Genomic DNA, 20,000 nt, shown 5'->3' with positions numbered 1-20,000 from the left:
TCTGTCTACAAAGGTCACACAATAGGGAAGGTTAAAGAATAGTCATGCTGGTGGGGAGCACATCTGATCCTCATGCTCATAGGAGGCAACCTGTGAGGAGGATGCTAGTTTTGAAATCAAAACACCCAAACTCAAATTCCAGCTTTGCCACTTACTACCTTTGTGACCATGGGCAAATCACTTAATCTCTCTGGGCTTCTAGGCATCTATGAAATGAGGGAGTAGGACCAGATGACCTCTAAGATCCCTTTCAAATCAATATCTAGGATCCTATTCTCTATCCTCCAAATGTTTCTGTTCAAAGATGCTTGGAAAGGATCACTGAAGGGGTATTGGGAGTCACCCCTATTTCTCAGTTTCTAAACCTTCTCATTTGGCCCTGTTTTCCTTTTCTGGTGTTGCAGGGACTGACAAGATGCCCTTAAAATCCCCAAAAGGAAACCCTCCTCCTGATCTTCCTGAGGAAGAAGGAAAAGGAGGTAATGACAAATTTACTACTCATATGTAATCCCTACATGGGATTTCCTTATGAAAGGTTATGACAACCTGGCCATTAATCTGTAGATCAGAGAGCCAAATTAATTATGGTATAAACCAGGGGTGGGGAACCTGCGGCCTTAAGGCCGCATGTGGCCTTCTAGGTTCTTAAGTGTGGCCTTTTGACTGAATCAAAATTGGATTACGTGAAAAGGCTGTCCTTAAGGACCTAGAAGACCACATGTGGCCGTAAGGCTGCAGGTTCCCCATCCTTGGATAAACTTTTAATCAGAAAGCACACTTTCTTTTCGCCAATCACCTCTTTTGCAAAGTCTCCATTCTCATAATCACTATACTATTCTAATTCCTATACAGAAATATGGAAACATGTACCCTTTGTTCCAGTAAGAAAGAAGACTCAAATGATAATGAAACTATATTTGTGTGCATGCCCACCTCAAGTTTACTGTCAGATGTCACAAATACCTTTAACCTCTGATTACTCTCAGAAAACGAACTTTCATGACTTCTATGAATAGTGAGGGAGACTGAAAATAAGGTGTATTTGATTGGCACACAGAACTCTAAAACTCAAAAGTTCCAATGATCAAAATTATTTTTTGGGGAGCCTAAAACAAAATATAAGTTAGCAGGGAGAGGGGGTTTTGCATATTGATCCTGTCTCTAACACATATCAGCTGTATGACCATGAACAAGTCTTCAAACCTATTAGCATGATGTACTACAGATGAGTTACCTATTGACATTGATGGATGAAATTCCCTACACTGATATCTTCATAGATATAGACTCATTCCCTCCACTCTCCAAGGACTCCTCCCCCCAAATTGGTACAATTGTCACTAAACATCTAGTTTTCCTGGGTACATCAAGTACTTAGCAGACTATCCACCAACATGGTAGAATTGGTCTACCATGGTGACATGGTAGAATTGTCATGAGAGGTATAGGCAATTTGTGGTTTTTGCAAACCATTCTGACTAGTGACCAAGGGAAATGTGTTTGGATTAACATTGGAGAATGAATGCAAATCAAATGGTGCTCCTTCTATACCTTCATAGGGATGGGCATAGGGTAGGGAAGGGTGAGTGGAGGGACCGAGCTTATGATTTATTGGTGCAGGGAACCCCCAGTTGAGCAAATTCCCTCTACTAATGCAGATTGGCGCTGTTTCAACCATTTAAGATAGGCAACTTACAGTCTTAGAGAGTTACCTATGACAATTGGAGGTTAGGTGACTTGCCCAGGGTCGCACAGACTGTACATATTTGAAGTGGTACTAGAACCCAGGTCTTCTTGGCTTCAAGGCCTGCTCTCTATTTTATCATGTTTTCCTTTTTTATCCCATAAATTATTATTTTTCCCCAGGTCTTGTGACATTTGTAGTTTGAGATCAGGGAAAAGAATAACAAGATGCTTCTGAAGATCGCCATGCTTTTCTATTTTCACCTTTAAGACTATATTCAATGCATGCTCTTGACAGGAAGAAGGTGTTCAAGAGGACAGTGTTGGTGAAACTTATACAGGGTGGGTGAATTGGATGGGATGCTTCCCCTTGTTGCCTTTGAGATCTGAAATCTTCTTGCATGGCTATTCTGAGAATTAGAAGGAGGAAGTGGTGTCTGGGGGCTTTTAGGCAAAGGTATGGGGATTGGGTGCTCTCTGTTCTGGAAGCCCCTAAATCAGGGGATTGATTATTGGACAGAAGCACTTACTTTAGCTATAGTATATCAATTGGCTTTCTCTTTGGGCACTGGCAGCAGAGACAGAGGTAAAGAACTGCTGGAGGACCAGGCACATAGGGTGACCATTAATTACCCAGGATGCTACATACCAATGATGGAACCTATCTTGAGGTCATTGCTGCAGTGGGAGTAGCCAGATGGGAAGCAGTAGGGTCCAGAGGAAAGGTTGCTGGATTTGGGGTCCTAGGATCTGAATTCAAATTCTTACTCTCCTCCTCAATATCTATGTGATCTTGGACACACTATCATTTAATTTCTCTGGGCTTTAGTTCCTCATTTATAAAACGAGGACATATGATCTAGATGGCCTCTACTGTCCCTTTCTGTTCTAAATCTATGATTCTATGACAGTCATGGGTGGGACCATAGTTGATGGGACTAGAATAGGACAAAATCGGCCACAATTGTTACTCTTGCCAGACCAGTGAGAAGGCAAGGAGTCACTGGTCTTCTTGCCCTGTTTCTCTCTAGTGTGCAGAGCTGACAATAGGTGGGTCCTAAATATGGAGCCTCTTCCCTTGATTTTTGCCCTAACATATGGTAGGGGAAGGAGTAAACAGTGAGTATTTCTGAATGATTCTTCCCACATCCTAAGAGAGAATGCTGGAAAGAGGCTGTTGGAGAAAGTTTTGAGGGACCAAATGGGTAGCATATTGCATGATGAGAAGGCTTAACAGTTCTCCTTTCAATTTGTCTATATTTAATAAACTATGTGACCACAGAAACTTAATTGCCTATGGCTCACTCCACTCCGCATCTGCTACTCTGCCTGGTTTCCACTCCATGGAACAAGACGCTCCTCCCAGCTTAAGCTCATCACCTCTAATCTCCTCATCCTGCAGTTAACTCAAGCCCTGAGTGACACCACCTTCCTTACCCTCTTCTCCCTTCTGATTGGAGAGATGGAGGGTGGAGTATTGAACTCCTCCCAAAGCCTTTATAGAGAGTAGAAACTGTATTTTTTGGCACCTATACACTGTCTCATTTTTTTTTTTCTATTGAGCATGATTCAATTCTTTTGCCTTCAATACCAGAGAGCATCATGGTATAGTGGAAAGATTTCTGAATCTGGAGTCACAAAATCTGTGACAAATGTCTAGGTTCTCTAAGGACTGCTCTGAATTATTACTGTAATTTTAATTGGATACGAGCAGTAATGCTGGCTCATGTCACCAGAACTGGGCAACATTTTCAAAAATGGTAGGGTAAATGCCCTCAGTGCCAAGCTCCTAGGGCATTTGCAAAGGATTCCTGTCCTTCTTATCCTTCCTCTTTCCTGGAAAAAGACAATGAATGTGGGCAATTTTCTCATGGCCCTCAGGGCATCTTCTCTGTTGCTGTCTAGGGAGGACCTAACTTGAATGTTGCCCTGGGGAAGTCCTTTTACAAATGATTCATCTCAGTAATAACTAATCATTGAATTCTATGAATGATTTGGCAGAAGGAACCCCTTTCCCTCCCTCCAAACCCCTCCAGATAACTCACTTGGAAACATTGCCGTTGTCTCGGATCTTTACGTGGCAGAGAATGTTGGGCAATTTCTGAGTGACAAGGACTTTGATCTGATCCACAGAACTGCAGAGTTTCAGGTAACCAAGGTATAATCCAGGAGGGAGACGCTGTTGGCTCCTTTTCTGGTAGGACAAGATGTCCTGAGGGAAGAAAAAAGTTTCACAAGGATTTTTGGATTTTTCTCCTTGTCACAGATTGGTTGGCTCACTAATGCAATTTGGCTGAGAAATCAAGATCTCTGTCATCATCGCTGGGGACTTGTAGAGTTTTACATCTGGGTTAAAAAAGTCAACAGGTACAGGATGGGGGAAATAAAGCTAGATTTCAGTTCAGTATTTGTCGGTAGTGTGATGTGGCACAGGGCCTGGCTCATAGTAGGCGCTTAGTAAATGTGGACTGATGGATTGATGACTGAGCAAAAACAAAAGCAAATGAAATCTTAGACTGTCATGAAAGTCACAGTTCCCTGAAAGAGATAGGTGGGAATTTCACCCGTCTTTGCCCTTATCAGTTCAAGCTGGGAATATTGTGTTCAGTTCTGGGAACCATGCTTTAGGAAACACATTAGTAAGCTGGAGAACAGTCAGAAGAAGTAAAAAGGAGGATTAAGAAATGGTACTGTAAGAGTATCCATTGGGAGAGCTGGGATGTTGAATCAAGAAACAAGTAGTCTTTGGAATGATCTGATGGCTGTTTTTACATTTTTTTGAGGATTGTCCTATGAAAGAGTCAGAATGGCAATTAGAAAGCATTTAGTAATTCAATTAATTTAAATCTTTAATTAAATAAATAATTAAATTAATTATTTTAAAATTAAATTAATAATTAATTAATTAGTTTTAATTGAGTGCCAGGCACTGTGCTAAGTGCTGGGAATACAAAAAATGGCAAAAAAAAAAAAAAAAATCAGTCCCTGCTCTCAAGGAGCTCACATTCTAATGTGGGGTGGGGGGGAGGAAGGGAGAGATAACATGGAAACAGGCAGGTACATACAAAATGTATACAGGGTAAATGGAAAGTGATTGCATAGGGAAGTAACTAGGGTGGAGGGAAGGGAAGGTATGGAGAAAGAATACCAGAAGGCAGGATTTGAGATGAGTATTGAAAGAAGCCAGAAAAACCAAGAGGTGGAAGTGAGGAAGCTCATTCCAGGCACGGGGGAGAGCCAGTGAAAAGTCATGGAGTGCTATGCAATGTGCTATAGAACAGGAAGAAAGCCAGTGGAGCAGGATCAAGGAGTATGTAGAGAACATTACAGCATAAGTAAAGTTGAAAGACTAGAAAGGGACAGGTTGTGAAGGCTTTCAAAGTCAAACAGGATTTTGTGTTTGATCCTTTGGGCAACAGGGAGCCACTGGAGTTGACTGAGTAGAAATGCAGCTTGGTCAGACTTGTACATTAGGAGGATCATTGATACCTGAGTAAAAGAAGGATTGGAGTAGGGGGAGACCTGAGGGAGGGGAAACCCACCAAGCTGTTGCCATGGTCCAGGAGTGAGGTGATAATGGCCCGTAGCAGAGTGGTGGCACTATCAAAGGAGAGAAAGGGGTACCTAAGAGAGATGCTGGGAATATAGAGGCCACAAGACTTAGCAATGAATTGGACATGTGGGTGGGAAGTCATGGATGATACTCCGCTTGCAAATCTGAGTGACTTGGTGGTACACTTGATATTAGGACAATGTGGAATTGGGATGGGTTTTGGGGAAAAGATAATTAAAGAGGAATTAGACTTGTTCTGTTCACTTTGGGGGAAAAAGTAGGACTGGGAGGCAGATTTCAGTTGTTTCTTGGTATTTCAACAAAATCATATGTGGTAGGAGAACAATATACTAAGTTATTTGTGTGGTGACAAAAGAATCGGCCACCTTGGGTTGTGGTGAGTCCCTTCTCCAACAGAAGTTCTAGGACTACCGGTTGGGTATATGGTAGAAGGGACTCAGAGCTAGGATTAGGTGGGACTAGATGCCCTATGTGGTCCATCCTTTTCTGCTCTGAGAGTCTATGTTTCTTTGAGGTATGTGTGGCAAGACTGATATTTGTCATCAAGGAGATTTCTTCTTGGAGTCAGTCTGTGTCCATCAATCAGGTATTGAATCACTTCTGTGCACTGAGCTCCATGGGAGAGGCAGGGGAAAGGTTACATAGAAGAAATCTAAAGGCAGTCTCTGTTACTGGAGAGAGAGAGCCTGCAGTCAATTGGAAAGACAGAGCCCACTAAAGAACAATAATTATAATTAATATTTATGTACACTTTAAGGTTTGCAAAGCACTTTGGATATGTTATCTTCATTCTTCTTCATAACAACCCTAGGAGGTAGGCTCTATTATCAGGCTCATTTTAGAAACTGGGAAAGTTTCACCACAAGAAATTAAATGATTTACTCAAGGTCCCTTAGGAAATGTCTCGATCATGATTTGAACTCAGGTCTTTCTGACTTGAAGCAAGGATGCAATCCACTGACACCTAGACAATGTGTCAATGCAACCTGGGGGTACTTCTCCCATTCTCCATGATCTAACAGAGATTCTTGACATTAGCTAAGCAGTAACATATACCAGTTCTTTCAGGACCAGAAGATGAAGTTCATCTGAGTCAGACGGCTTTGCTTCATCAGAGGCTCTGGCTGTCTCCTTATTAATTTTATGTTTCAACTACCAATTAGTCATTTTTTTGTTCCATCCTTGAAAGGCATGTAGGTGGTGCAGTTCATGTTTTGCTTAGATTTAGAAAGATCTTTCCAATTCTGAGCTGTACACCTAGTAGCTGTGTGATCCTGGACAAGTCACTTAACCAATGTTGTTCTGAAGCCAGCTCTAATGGGGGCTGGTTGTTAAATGCTTAGCATGACAGGGCAGTTAGGTGGTGCAGGGGATAGAGCACCAGACCTGGAGTCAGAAGAGCTGAGTTCTAATCTGGCCTCAGACACTAGCTGTGCCACCCTGGGTGAGTCACTTTGCCTCAGTTCTCTCATCTGTAAAATGAGATGGAAAAGAAAATGATAAATCATTCCAGTATCTTTGCCAAGAAAACCCCAAATAGGGTCAGGAAGAGTTGGACATGACTGAAAAGCAACTGAACACCACCAACAAAGGGTAAATAAGCAATCTTATCAGTGCTCTGCAAGATAACATGGCATAGTACAAAGAGCATTGGATTTGGAGTCAGGATGGAGTTCAAATACTGTCTTAGGCACTGCATGGCACCCTGGTCAAGCCTCTCTGAGCCTCAATTTCCTCATATAAAATGTAAATAATACCCAGAACCTACCTCACAGGGTTTTATGAGAATCAAATGGGTTAATATATGCCAACTGTCTTGCCAATCTTCAAGTGTTAATAATGACGAGCTATTATTGTAGGTACTATTTGCTTATAGAATTGAAAGGATACTAAAATAATATATTCATGTAACACTTTATACTTCCTAGAGCTCCCCTTTGACCCTTACAAAAACTCCATAAGGCAGACATCATCACCATTTAAAAGATGAATGCTGTGACTTGCTCAAGGTAACACAGCCAGTATATGATGGATCCAAGACCAGGATTCTTGTGATCTTAAATCTAGTGACTGTTGTAAGTTTGGTATCATGCTATAAACTTGTAAACTATTATTATTTTTGAAAGGAGTGCTGGCCTATATAAATATGAATTCTATAGCTGTTTATGATGTCATGCAGTATGAGGGTCACTGAAAAGCCCATCTTCCTCTAATCTAACCTAAAACTCTGCTTTTATAATTTCCCTTAGGTTAGATTTACTGATCTCATGTTACTGTCTGAAATTCTTATCATTGATGCCATTTCTTTTGATCAAGGCAGCGCAACCTGGACAAAATCCTTGATGAAACAAAAAAAATACTTGTACGTTGGATAGACTTAGCAAGTTAATGGATCAGCTTAACCAGCAATGGGACACAGTGGGTCAAATCAATTGGGATGAAGCTGGAGGGTGAGGGGATGAAGGATATGGCAGGGGAGGGGGAGAAAAGATTTGTCCCTGGAAGAGCAGGTCTGAGGACATTGTTCTTATGGTAGTTTGGGGGGATATTTAGTGACTTGGTTATATCATGAATGCATTGGAAGCCTGGGAGATAGGCAGGTATACTCAGCCAGTCAATCGATCAATACTTATTTAGCACCTACTATGTGCCTGGCGCTATGCTGAAGATTCTGACAGTGTCGTGTGGGAAAAAGAGAGAAAGGAAGTTGAAGTTTAGATGGAGTGCTGGGTCTAGAATCTGGAAGACTCAAGTACAAATCCACACCTATTATGTGTGGGACTCATGACGAGTCACTTAACCTCTCTGTGTCTCAGTTTCCTCATATGTAACATGAGGGGTTGAACTTGATGGCCTCTAAGATCCCTGTCAGCTCTAAATCTAGGATAATATAATTATCCTCAGGAAAGATTAGCTAATCAAAGTATTGTATCCAGTTTTGATAACCACAATTTAAGAACATAAGAAGAAAGACTTGGAGAAAATAACTAATATTCATGACGGATGTTTACATGGCATTTTATCATTTGCAAAGTAATTTGCATCTATTGCCTTATTGGTCCAGTAGAATTAAGATCTTTGTAAGTAGGGAACTTTTTATTTCTAGAACCTTGCATAATGCCTTGAACAGTTTTGCTGCTGTTGAGTCATTTCAGTCAAGTCTGACTCTTCCTGACCCCATTTGGGGTTTTCTGGCAAAGCTACTGGATTGGTTGGTCATTTCCTTCTCCAACTCATTTTACAGATGAGGAAACGGAGAAAACAGGGTTAAGTGACTTGCCCAGGTCACACAGCTAGTAAGTATCTGAGGCCAGATTTGAAGATGAGTCTTCCTGACCCTAGGCCCAGCACCCTATCCACTCACTGTGTCATCTAGCTGCTCCTGTTTTGAACATAATAGGTTCTTAACAAATGCTTGTTAAATTGAAGGGAATTTCTACCACAACAAACCCAGGAGGGAAGTGGTTCAAGTATTCTCCTTATTTTACAGATGTGGAAAATGAAACTCAGAAATATATGCATCAAACTAACAGTCCATGGAAGACTGCGGTACCTGAATAGCTCTGTTTCATCACGTAACCCACAATTGGTGACACTTTCAACAGGAAACTCAGCAAGTAGCTAAGGGCCTCCTGGGAGTGTTCTGGGTGTGTATATGTTAGGGTGGGGGCAAACTGCACAGTTTATACTAGTCATCTTCGGCACTGTGGGGACTGTCCAGCCTGCCTGGGATCTTGGAAGTCACTAGGTCTTATCTCCAGCTTCACGCTGACATCTGAGCCTTGGCTGGGCCCTTTGCCACGTAATGAGTACCTCACTTCCAGGAGTGCCGACACTTGCCTGGAAACCTTCCCCAGTGGTTCTATACCCCAAGAAAATGACCTGTAAAGGGGTGGGGGCAAAATGGGGGGAGGGTTCAGAGGGGAAGAGAGAAAACGACATCAGGCAGGAATGTGCCAGTCAGCAGGGGTAAATTTTCCACTTGGATCTGGGTGGAAACCTGATCCCGCCTCTATTTTTGGTCTCCTTCTCTAACAACCTTTGCCCAGATTGGAATTTCTCTGCACCTGTAACACATTTTTAATGGAATAAGTCTAGCAGAAACCAGGTATTATATCATGCTGGGGCCTGAATGGTATTTCTGGGAGCAATACTGAAAACCCAAGGTAGCCCAGACCTCAGTTTATCCCTTTGGGGATTAGTGTATTAGTCACCCCGTAAAAGCTCAATTGATTATGATTTTTTAAATGTTTCCTTGAGCATGTGTTTATAAATGATGAAAAAGAAATCTGCGAATGAGCTAGTGGGGTTTTCCTCTGCCTTCTTTATCAATTTTATATGAATCAGAATCCTATAAAATCTAATCTAGAGGCTTTGGTTTTTTTCCAATTAGCCTTTCTGGCCCACACTATGGCTTGTCAGGGCTTAGGACAAAACAAAAAATTGAAACACACACTCACACCGGGCACCCCTTTGGCTAGGGATTAAGTAGATTAGTGGGCTGGATCGCTTGTTGGTCAGAGCAGACCCAGTGGTGCTAATGGGACCAAGGTTAGAGATTTGATTCTTTTATGGTTTTCTGACTCTTTCTTCCCCTCCCCTCACTCTACAATCCAGCTATACCAGTCTATTTGCTTTTTTTCATGTACAAAGCGTCACCTCTCGTCTCTACAACTTTGCTTTGGCTGTCTATTCCACTGCTCTCTATCCTCACCTTCACCTCTTGGAATCTTTGCTTCCTTCAAGACTCGGCTGAACCTCTACTTTATGCAGGAGTCCTTTTCCGGTTCTCCTAGCTGCTAGGACCATCCTCTCCTAGGTGCCTTTCCATTTATTCTAAATGTATTTTGTATGCTCTTTCTTCCTCCCCACTCCTTCTCTCTATCACCCCTTTCTCTCCTCTCATTCCGTCTTTCTCTTCTCCTTTCTGCTTGCTTTCCTTCTCTCTTTTTCCCACCTCCACCCTCTCTCTCCTTTTCTTTCTCCCCTTTTCTCTGTCCTTCACTCTCTGTATATGCACATACTCTCTCTACTATGTGTGTGTGTGTGTGTGTGTGTGTACATATATATTCTCTCTCCCTCTTTCTCCATTTCTTCCCCCTTCACTTTTCTTCTTCACCTCCCTCTCTATATACCTCTATGTATTCCTTATACTTTATGTAGAACTGAAGATAAATATATATTATACACATATTTGTATATATGTGTGTGCATATATATGTGTGTATACATATATGTATGTATGTATACTTCATTAGAATATAAAGTCCTTGAAGGCAGGGATTGACTTTTGCCTTTCTTTCTATCCTTAGAGCTTAGTATAGTTCCTGTCATAGGGTCAGTGCTTAATAAATACCTGTTGATTGATTATGTTTCCCTTAAAGCTTCACACAGGGAAAAAAAATAACACAATCAACACCCAAAACCTGCCTCTGGCCATCTCCTATTAAGGCATCTCCACATTGCATTTGTCTTCTTACTGATGTGTATTACTGGTTATGAGGCAATGAAGAAAACACAGGAATGGGGTGAGAGACTGTGGAGTGTTTGATGCAAACCTTTTTTGCTATGGGAAGAACATTTCAGAGCACATACTCCTACCAAGAGTACACTTCCCATCCTTCAGACCTTCAAATTATCTCAGCAATGAACTGAAGCAGATCCGCAAATGTGAGTGTCAGATCAGAACACTGTTGGAGATTTCCAGAGGATGGGAATTAACTCGGTTACTTTGTAACAGCCTTCCACTATCGCTCACTTTCTCCTATTAGTGACTTCCTTCTAATACATTCATTTTGAGGACTGGCCTCAGACCAGCTATTCTTAGTTCCTCTTCTGGCTCTGATTATGACTGTCCTTATGTCCCCCTTGATTTTTATATCCCTTTAATGAGTTGTCTTCCCTTGTTAGAATGTAAATTCCTTGACAGCAGAGAATGTGTTTCTTTTTAGCTTGTTTTTCTGTCACCAGGGGATAGCACAGTACTAGGCACATATCAGATGCTTGTTGACTGACTGGATTGATTCGCTCAGCCTCAGACACTTACTAGCTGTGTGATCCTGAGCAAGTCACTTAACCCTTATTGACAAAAAAAAAAAAATCAGTTGACTAACTGTGCCTTATTTCATCTGTGTAGCCATAGATCTAAGCTAAAGCTTAAGGAGGGACAGCATACAAAATACATTTAGAATAAATAGAATGGGACCTAAGAGGGGATGGCCCTAGTAACGGATGACCAGGAAAGGTCTCCTGCATAAAATGGAGGTTCAACTGAGTCTTGAAAGAAGCAAAGATTACAAGAGGGGAAAGTGAGGATGGAGAACATTCCAGGAATAGAGGACAGGGCAGAGGTATAGAGACAAGAGGTGACACTTTGTACATGAAAAATATCAATGCCTTTACTTTTGACCTACACATGCTATTATTTACCTAGTTACAAGTTCAGTCACAAAATCCCAGCTTTGGAGAGAACCTCATCAGTGAATGAGGACATCCTGTACTTGAGGCAAATCTCCCTCTACAACCTACCTGGCAATTGGTCACCTGGAGTATGCTCAAAGATCTCCAGTCTCTAATGAAGAAGGAAGTTACTACCTCCCCTCTCCTCCATCTCCATCCCTACTCTAAGACATCCCACTCCACTACTGGATAATTCATTGTTTGGATGTTTTCCCCTCCCATAAAATCTAAATTTGCACCTTAACAACTTTCACACATTATCCCTAGTTCTGCCAAGAAAATCAAGCCCAGTCAACTTTTCACCAGACAATTTTTCAAATGCTTGAGGACAGCCACCATGAACCGTCCTCCCCCCCCCCCCCCCATCCAGCATCCCTAGTTCCTTTACCTGATCTTCACATGGCACAAGGATCTTCCCCATTCTGGTTGCTCTCCTCTGGACATTCTTTAGCTTATCAAGCAATGTAATTCCTCTACTGAAATTCCCAAGATTATTCCAGTTCTGTTTTAATGTCATTTTCCAATGGCCAGTAGTAGCTCCTCTATCCATTTACCTGACTCCATTGTTATGTGTTAAATTTTAACCTCTGACAGGTCAAGAAAGGAGCTGCAGTCATGTTATTGTCTTTGCATGGTAACTATCACCTAATAAAGGTCATTTAGGGATGCAGACAGTGTCAATTCTCTTTACTTCTGGATATGGGAGGAAATTAGTTGACATGGTAGATAGAATCCTGGACTTGGAGTTAGGAAAACCTGAATTCAAATTATTGCTTAAATATTACCTGTGTGACCCTGTGTGAGTCACTTAACTTTTTGGTCTCAGTTTCTTCATTTGCAAAATGAGAACAATAATAGTGGTTACTCTTTAAGTCTTTTGTGATAATCAAGTGAAATAAGTATAAAGTGCTTTGTAAACCCTAAAGTACCATATATGTATAATGCTATCATTATTACTGCTTTTATTATTATTATTTTTAATCATTATAAATGAGGATCCTTCCTAGCCTTACAAGATTCTGGCTGCAGGTTTTCTGTCCTTGATATAGAGCTGGTTGTGTGCCTTCTCCCACCTCCCACCCTGACTTGTTTTGCTACTACTCATTAAAATGACTCTTGGTATTTAGCTACTAAAGCTCTTAGTACAGGGTAGTGACTTCCAAAGAATTCTGATTGCTTACCCCTATCAATAAAACATCTTTGAGTATACATACACTTATGCCCCAAACTGTGGCAGAGTCTTCTGAACTTGTATTGGTCTGATCAGCCGCAACTGGACACATTGTACCTCAATCCCAACATAGTGAATGCATTTTGGTCCTCTTTGAATACCAAGGATGAACAACCCACGGTATGCTTATATTTATTTATGCATCATAGTCATATGCTGCTAAAATAACAAATATTTATATTATTATCTTATGTAAAATATACATTTTTTAAAAGCATGAGATAAAGATGAAGCTATATTTGATCTGTCAGTAGGGAACCACTGGAGTTTATTGAATGGGGGAATGATGCCGCTAAACTTGAAATTTAAGAAAATCACTCTTGGCTGCAGAGTGGACGATGGATTGACCTGAGGCTGGAGACCAATTAGAACTCTTTGAAATCATCAAGGTGAGATGGGATAAGAGTTTGAACTAGAGTAGTGGCTGTATAAGTGAAGAGAAGGAGATGTTTGGTAATTGAATGGTTATGTAGGATGAAAAAATGTGAGGGATGGAGGATAATATCAAAGTTGTGAACCTGATGACTGAAGGATAGTGATACCCTTTAAGTAATAAGGAAATTTGGAAAAGGGGTAAGTTTGAGGTAAATGCTAAGGTGATGAGCTCTGTGATGAAGATCACAACCCATCCATGCCTTTTCATTTCATGGTACTTGTTCTATCTGAAACAAAAGAAAAAGATGAGAGGTAGGACTCTTATTCAGTGATCACTGTTTTTGTTAGAGTTTATCTTCTGAAGAGTGCCCACCAGAGCCACAAGGTAATCCAGGGGATAAGAGGTGGGAATGCTGAGGGTGGAGATAACTACCCTGATGGGCCCACCTGGCTCAGAAGAGGAGAGGTTAGGAGTCTGCATAGTAGAGGAAGCAAGGAAAACTGGGGAACATTGGGAGATAAAGGTAGATTTGGTTGTGTTGGAGACAAGCCCCATAATAGATCATTGCTGGGAGGGTGGGATGTGACCTATTTTTTCATCCTTCATTTGATTGGTCACACAGCTGTTGAGGTCACACTATGTCTCCTAGTTTGGAGACTTGTAGTACCTAATTTGGTACTTGGAGTCAGGACACATTTGGGTTCAAATCCTCAACTGGCTATATGATCTTGGGCAAATAACTTATCCTTTTTGGTTTTCCCATCTGCAAAATGGGGATAATAATGAAATAATAATACATGTCATAAGGATGAAATGGCATAAAAGGTTCAGAAGTGTTCTCTCACTGGAGCATTACACAAATAGGATCTGTCATTATTATCTTTGTTCAAGAGTGTTTGAAATTACACACATACAAGGAAACAGAAAAAGTCATTACCTGGATAGTTATGACTAAGATGTCTAGGGCTGTTGGCTCCTCTGGAGTTGACAGTGATTTTCTCTGGCTCTGTAGCTTTGATATCTGCATCCATTTACCATTGAAAAATGAATAGAGACTTTCCACCTCTCTGATTGTGACTATGACAATGTTTCCATGCCGATCCTTAATGGGCTCGTAGTAAACTCTTCCCAAGTTGTGGGTTCCAAGTAAATTCTAGAAATGAATGTATTATTGATAGCTTAGGCGAAATTGTGAAGAGAAAAATTATGGCTGTCATGAAAGACACAGGGTTATTCTTTGATAATTCTCAGAAACTACCGACGTAGATTTAATGCAAAGATAGACGCTATCATCAAAACATACTTGACAGAAGCCCTTGCAGACCAACTTCACCCTCTGCCTGAACACATTGTAGCAAGAGGCACAAAAATTGCAGTTGAAAATTCCAGCTCAGTACCTGTAAATCTCTTCCCACTATCAGGCTCTTTCCTCTTCTATCCTTTCTCTATATAGCTGCTGGATTGATATTTACATAGCAAAGGTCTAACTATGTCAATCTCTTTATTCACTAAGCCTCAGTGGTTCCCTATTGCCTCTAGAATAAAATACTCACTCCTCCCTTTGGTATATAAAACCTTTCACAATGTGGCTCCACCTTGTCCTTTCAGAGTGACCTAGATTACTTGCTGTTTCTTCTATATAATGTTCCTTTTGTTTTTCCAAATAAATTTTATTAATATCTTTTGTTTACATAACCTTCATTTCCAAGTATATTCCTCCTCCCTCCCTCCCCTGACCTCAAGAGCCATCCTTTATAACAGAGAATAAAGAAGAAGGAAAAAACCAAACAGTTTAGCAAAATGAACCGATCCATTGAGAAAGTCCAAGTTCAAAAGATGACTGAGTGAGGGGAAGCAGTAAAGCCTAACTTCTAATTAAATCTCCTCCACAAAGATCTAGAAAATGCACCAGACCAAATTTTGATCAGGAAGAGCAGAAAAAAAAATCACAGAAAGTAATTTTTTCTAGCCCATGGTGGCTTAAGGAGACAGACAGGGAGGCCTTTGGATACTAGCATTGGGGTCTAGCCAGAAATGTGCCTGTATATAGAGCATTTGAACTCTTTCAAGAGTACTGAGATAAGCCACTAGGGCAAGAGGCACATGGACAGAAAGAGGTCCCAGGGGAACCTGAAGCTAGGGTAGGGTGCAGGAATGAATGCCATCTGGCAGCTCTATATTTATATCCCCAATGCATAGTATAGTATTTTGAATATAGAAAGTGCATAATAAATGCTTGTTCACTTGATTTGACTGTGGGACCATAGTCAAGTCACTTAATCTTTAAGTCTCAGTTTCCTCATCCATAAAATGGGAATAACAATAGGATCTATTGGATTGTTGTATAAATCAAATGTAAAGTGCTTCATAAACTTTAAAGTGCTACAGAATAATAATGATAGATACCACCACCGTAATCATTATCCCCTAGTAAGGAAAAAATCTGGACATCACAGTGGACCGATAAATTAAACAAGCATTGAGAATCAAAATTATGTAAGCTCTGAATTAGGACTTGAAAAATAAGTATAACTTTCAGATATTGTGAGGTCACCTTCCTGCTATAGACTCAGTATCACCCTTTATCAGAGGGTGGAGTTCTATTTGAGGTGATATGGAGAAGGTGGAGGAAGTGAGCAGTAGAGATATGAGAACTCAGACAAAGATTTATTTTTGGAAGATAGAATTTCCCCAAGGAAAATGGAAAAGGTTTGAATTAAGGAAATTCTTTTTTTTTTTTAAAGAATTATGTTAAAGCTAAGTTGTTTATGTATTTTAAAAACCCTTTACTGGCATAGAATGATATTTAAAAACTGTTCAATGGAAAACTTTAATAAGAATAACTTAAAATTTTCTATGTTAGTGCCTCTGTTGAGGCAGCTAGTGAATAGAATGCTGGGCCTATAGTCAATTAGATCCGGTTTCAAATCTGGCCTCGGATACTTCCTAGCTGTGAGACTCTCAGTAAGTCCTTTATTCTGTTTGCCTTAGTTTCCTCTACTATAAAACGGGGGTCATGACTGCACTTACCTTGAAGGATTATTGTGAGGATCTAATGAAATAATATTTACAAAGTACCTGGCACTATGCTAAGTAGTAGATGCTGTGCAAATGCTTGTTCCCTTCCCCTAATATCAGAGAAGTCCTTTTGGAGTATAGAGGAAAGAACTGGGTCTGAAATCAGAGGAACTGAAGTCGAGTCTGTTGCTTACTACCTATGTGACCTAGAGCTTCAGATTCTCCATCAGCAAAAACAGATGCCTTGGATTAGGTGATCTCTGTGGTCCTTTCTAGCTCTAAAGGAAGGACACCAAGGATAGGTAGCAGATTACAACTTTCTGATGCAGGCATGAGGTGTTTTATATATACATACATACATACACATACATATATATATGTATATACATATATATATATATAACATATCCATATATATGCATATATGTTATAACCCTCCAGCTGACCCTGCCTTTAACTTTTGATATGAAAATTGGCAGATGTGTTTCTGTCTTTCTGACAAGGCCTCAAAGGACTTGAATTGCCAATCTTTTCAGTTTTCATCTTTTTGTCTGCTTTTCATAAGCTGGCAAAAATATATATAGGGAGAAGTTTCCCAGAAGTTCATCTTTCTAATAGCAAAAACTAGAATCATCAATACATTCTTAATTCCTGTCAAAGAAACAAATTTGTAATTATTACCTGAATATTTTACAATATTCCAAGCAGGGTGATTTTTCAAGCAAACCAAGGTTTGGCTAATACATTTTTATGTTTCTAAATTAACCAAGTTACTTTAAATATGTGCTTTAAAAATATTGAATGACATTTCAGTTTTTGCACAAACTTTCTTCACTCCTTTCAGCCAGGGCGGGGTTGGGGATAACACAACAGGCTTTTTTTCATTTTTGTTTTTTTTTTCATGGCTTTGACATTTCCAGAGATTTTTACACAACTGGTTCTGGAGGAAAGTAGACAAAGTAATTAAAAATTTGGGTAATGGGTCCTATTAGCAAAGGTCAAAGAACTAATATTACATTTTTTAGTAGAAGTGCCAGATTAGACAGTCTCAGATCTCTGATGAAAGACTGTGTAAGGGAATGTAAATGGGTATTTTCTGGTCGTGCTGAGAAATAGGACAGGAGGAAGCTGAGAGCTGATAATGAGCCCATTAGATGGATGGGAATGAAGGAGACTCATTGGGATGGAAAATACTGCATCAAACACCCTTTTAGGACTTAGTATGTCTCATTGGGAGAATTTTCCTTGATTAAGTGGCTGAAAATGCAGACACTATGACTTCTCTGTCATGCTGTCATTGGGCTAGACACAGTCCAATGGCTTGCTACAAGAATCTACTTCATAACAAGGTCCTTTTGGTAGATCTGAGTCATAGGGTCATAACTATAGAGCTACAAGGAATCTTAGAGCTTAACTATCTCAACTGCCTCATTTTGCAGAGGAAACTGAGAAATTTGCCCAGAGTGTCTGGATAACCAGTAAGTATCTTACCTCTTTAGGTGATTCCCAAGGCAAACATACCAAGCACTGACTTCTGAAGTACAGCTATGAGCATCCCATCAGAGTTTTAGTGGATTGATGCTATGGAGTTTTACAGTACTTTTAAAGAAAGCCTTCAATAGACCAAAAACCTTCTACTGAATTTTCATAACAAAGGGAAAGTATACTAAGATTCACAAATGGATGGATCTGGAGTGAACATTTGATGATGGACAGACGGAGACTAGGAAATCAAGTCCAGAAGTGAGCCAGAAGTCCATAATCATTTCAATATGGCATGGCAGTCCAGGAGCTAATGGAACGTTCTTCTTCCCTCCTCCCTTTTACTTAGAATAGGATTCAGTCTTTTGTGTCTTGCTCTACTTTTCTAATGGTAGCTGACAAGCAAATTATATTCACTTCACCTTCTCATCCCTGCCTTCCCTCTCTTCTCTTTCCCCATATACCTTACCTCTTCTTTTTTCAACGTATACTGGCTTTCTATGAAAGTATTCTAGGAAGACTCTAAAAAAAATTCAATTGTGTCAATTAAATGGACAACCCTCTCCTGCTCACCCCCCATCTCAATCAGCAATGGATAACCCAGCGGCATCCCGCAGACCAGTGACCCCACTCCAGGCAGGGATAAGACTGAGTGCTCAGAACCATAAATTCACATAATACCAGGAAACCACGAAAGGGAAACACAGCAGAGACAAATACTCTGTCTCCCCAGCCAGCTTGGAATTCAATACCATTTCTAGGAAGAGCTCTGTAACCTACAAGTATCCTTGGGGGGCTCTGAGACCTGATCTGTGTGGGCTGATGGTAAGAGAGGATTAAGAATAATTTCAGGATTAAAGGTAAAACCTGCAGAAGCAAAAAAAGTGAAGAAGGAAAAGAAAAAAAAAAGAAATAGGCCACAAAACTACATTGGGAATGCCTACACTTCATCTTCTAAATCATTACCCTGAGTCTACCTTACTCTGTGAGACAATGCTAGTGGCTTTCTATTCTCCAGACACTTTCCTGAACATTTCACAAATTCTTAGAGACTGTATCCATGTCCTTGAAGGTAACCAACGTCATGTATGTCTGTGGCTGGTTGTCAGGAAATAGATCCCTTGTGGAAGCATGGCTGTTAAATAATCAACCACCACTACTTCTTGGGAGCCATGAAAGGAGACGGCCACCTGTCCCCATTCCAGAGTTTATTGTGAATATTTCTGAGAGGGATGAGCTTGAGAGGGAGCCCTCCACAAAGTTATTCTTGGGCTTTTAGAATGAAAACTCAGTTCCTCACCTGTAACTGAGCTGTGGCCGTGAGCATCTTCTGCCTGGCCTGCAGTACTGTGGATGAAGACATGGAAATAGGGACAGTTTGCCGTAACCACCGGATATCTTCCCACATACAAGATAACTGCAAAACAGATCATGGAGTCATTTTTTGTATTTTAATTAACATCTCCACCTCCATTTTATTTATTTATTTTGGCTAGTATATGGCTCAAGTTTTGCATCAAAGTGACAAAAAGGAAATTAAACTTGACCCAGAATGGGTTCTAGGTGTTCGACAGAAATTTTCATTTCCATCTAGTTGAAAAAGGGTTTGATTACTGATAAGACGATCAGATCCACTGTGTAGACAACAATGACTTCATCTGGATCTTTGCCAATCTTATGATTTGAATAGCAGGGTCAAGGGAAAAGAGCATTAATTTGGAATTAGGGAAACTGAGTTTGAATTCTAATTCTGCTATTCACTGTTGGCATAACTGGGAGCAAGACACTTAACCTTTCTGGGTCTTAGTTTTCCAAGTTGTAAAATGAAGGGATTTGACCTAGCCTCTGAGGTCCTTTTCATCTCTATGTCTAGGAATCCATTTGGCTTGCTTTGAAAATTTGAAGTGTAGGTATGATTTGGTAGCTTTTTCTTGAAACATGAACATATTATGGTTGGAAACTGGAGTATGCTGGTAAAATATTTAACAACTATTTTCTGGAAAAAGATATTCATGACATACTTTTAAGTTTAATTTGCATTATTCACATTTTTCTCCCTCACCCTCTTAAGTCTAGACAATCATCATAACAATAAATTAAGTTCTGATTTGTAGCAATTGGAGATTTCCAAGCTGTAAATGTGCACGCTGAAAATTTAACAGTTAGCTCTCATCAGT

The 20,000-nt window shown here is 40.3% G+C and overlaps 1 protein-coding gene across 13 annotated transcripts in view; it reads right to left on the bottom strand.

The window, feature by feature from the left end:
• Positions 1-20,000, bottom strand: part of ANKFN1 (ankyrin repeat and fibronectin type III domain containing 1) — a 556,807-nt gene that overhangs the window by 40,959 nt on the left and 495,848 nt on the right. For all 13 annotated transcript variants that reach the window (XM_072646766.1, XM_072646762.1, XM_072646765.1 and 10 more), the window contains 3 exons: positions 19,124-19,240; positions 14,261-14,476; positions 3,729-3,895 (listed from right to left, as the gene is read on the bottom strand). In XM_072646766.1, coding sequence (XP_072502867.1) covers positions 3,729-3,895; positions 14,261-14,476; positions 19,124-19,240 — 500 coding nt within the window. The remainder of the gene's footprint in view (positions 1-3,728; positions 3,896-14,260; positions 14,477-19,123; positions 19,241-20,000) is intronic.

This window comes from Notamacropus eugenii, chromosome 2 (assembly GCF_028372415.1).
Source record: "Notamacropus eugenii isolate mMacEug1 chromosome 2, mMacEug1.pri_v2, whole genome shotgun sequence".
Taxonomy (NCBI): Eukaryota; Metazoa; Chordata; class Mammalia; order Diprotodontia; family Macropodidae; genus Notamacropus; species Notamacropus eugenii.
This window is presented reverse-complemented; position numbering and strand designations above follow the sequence as displayed.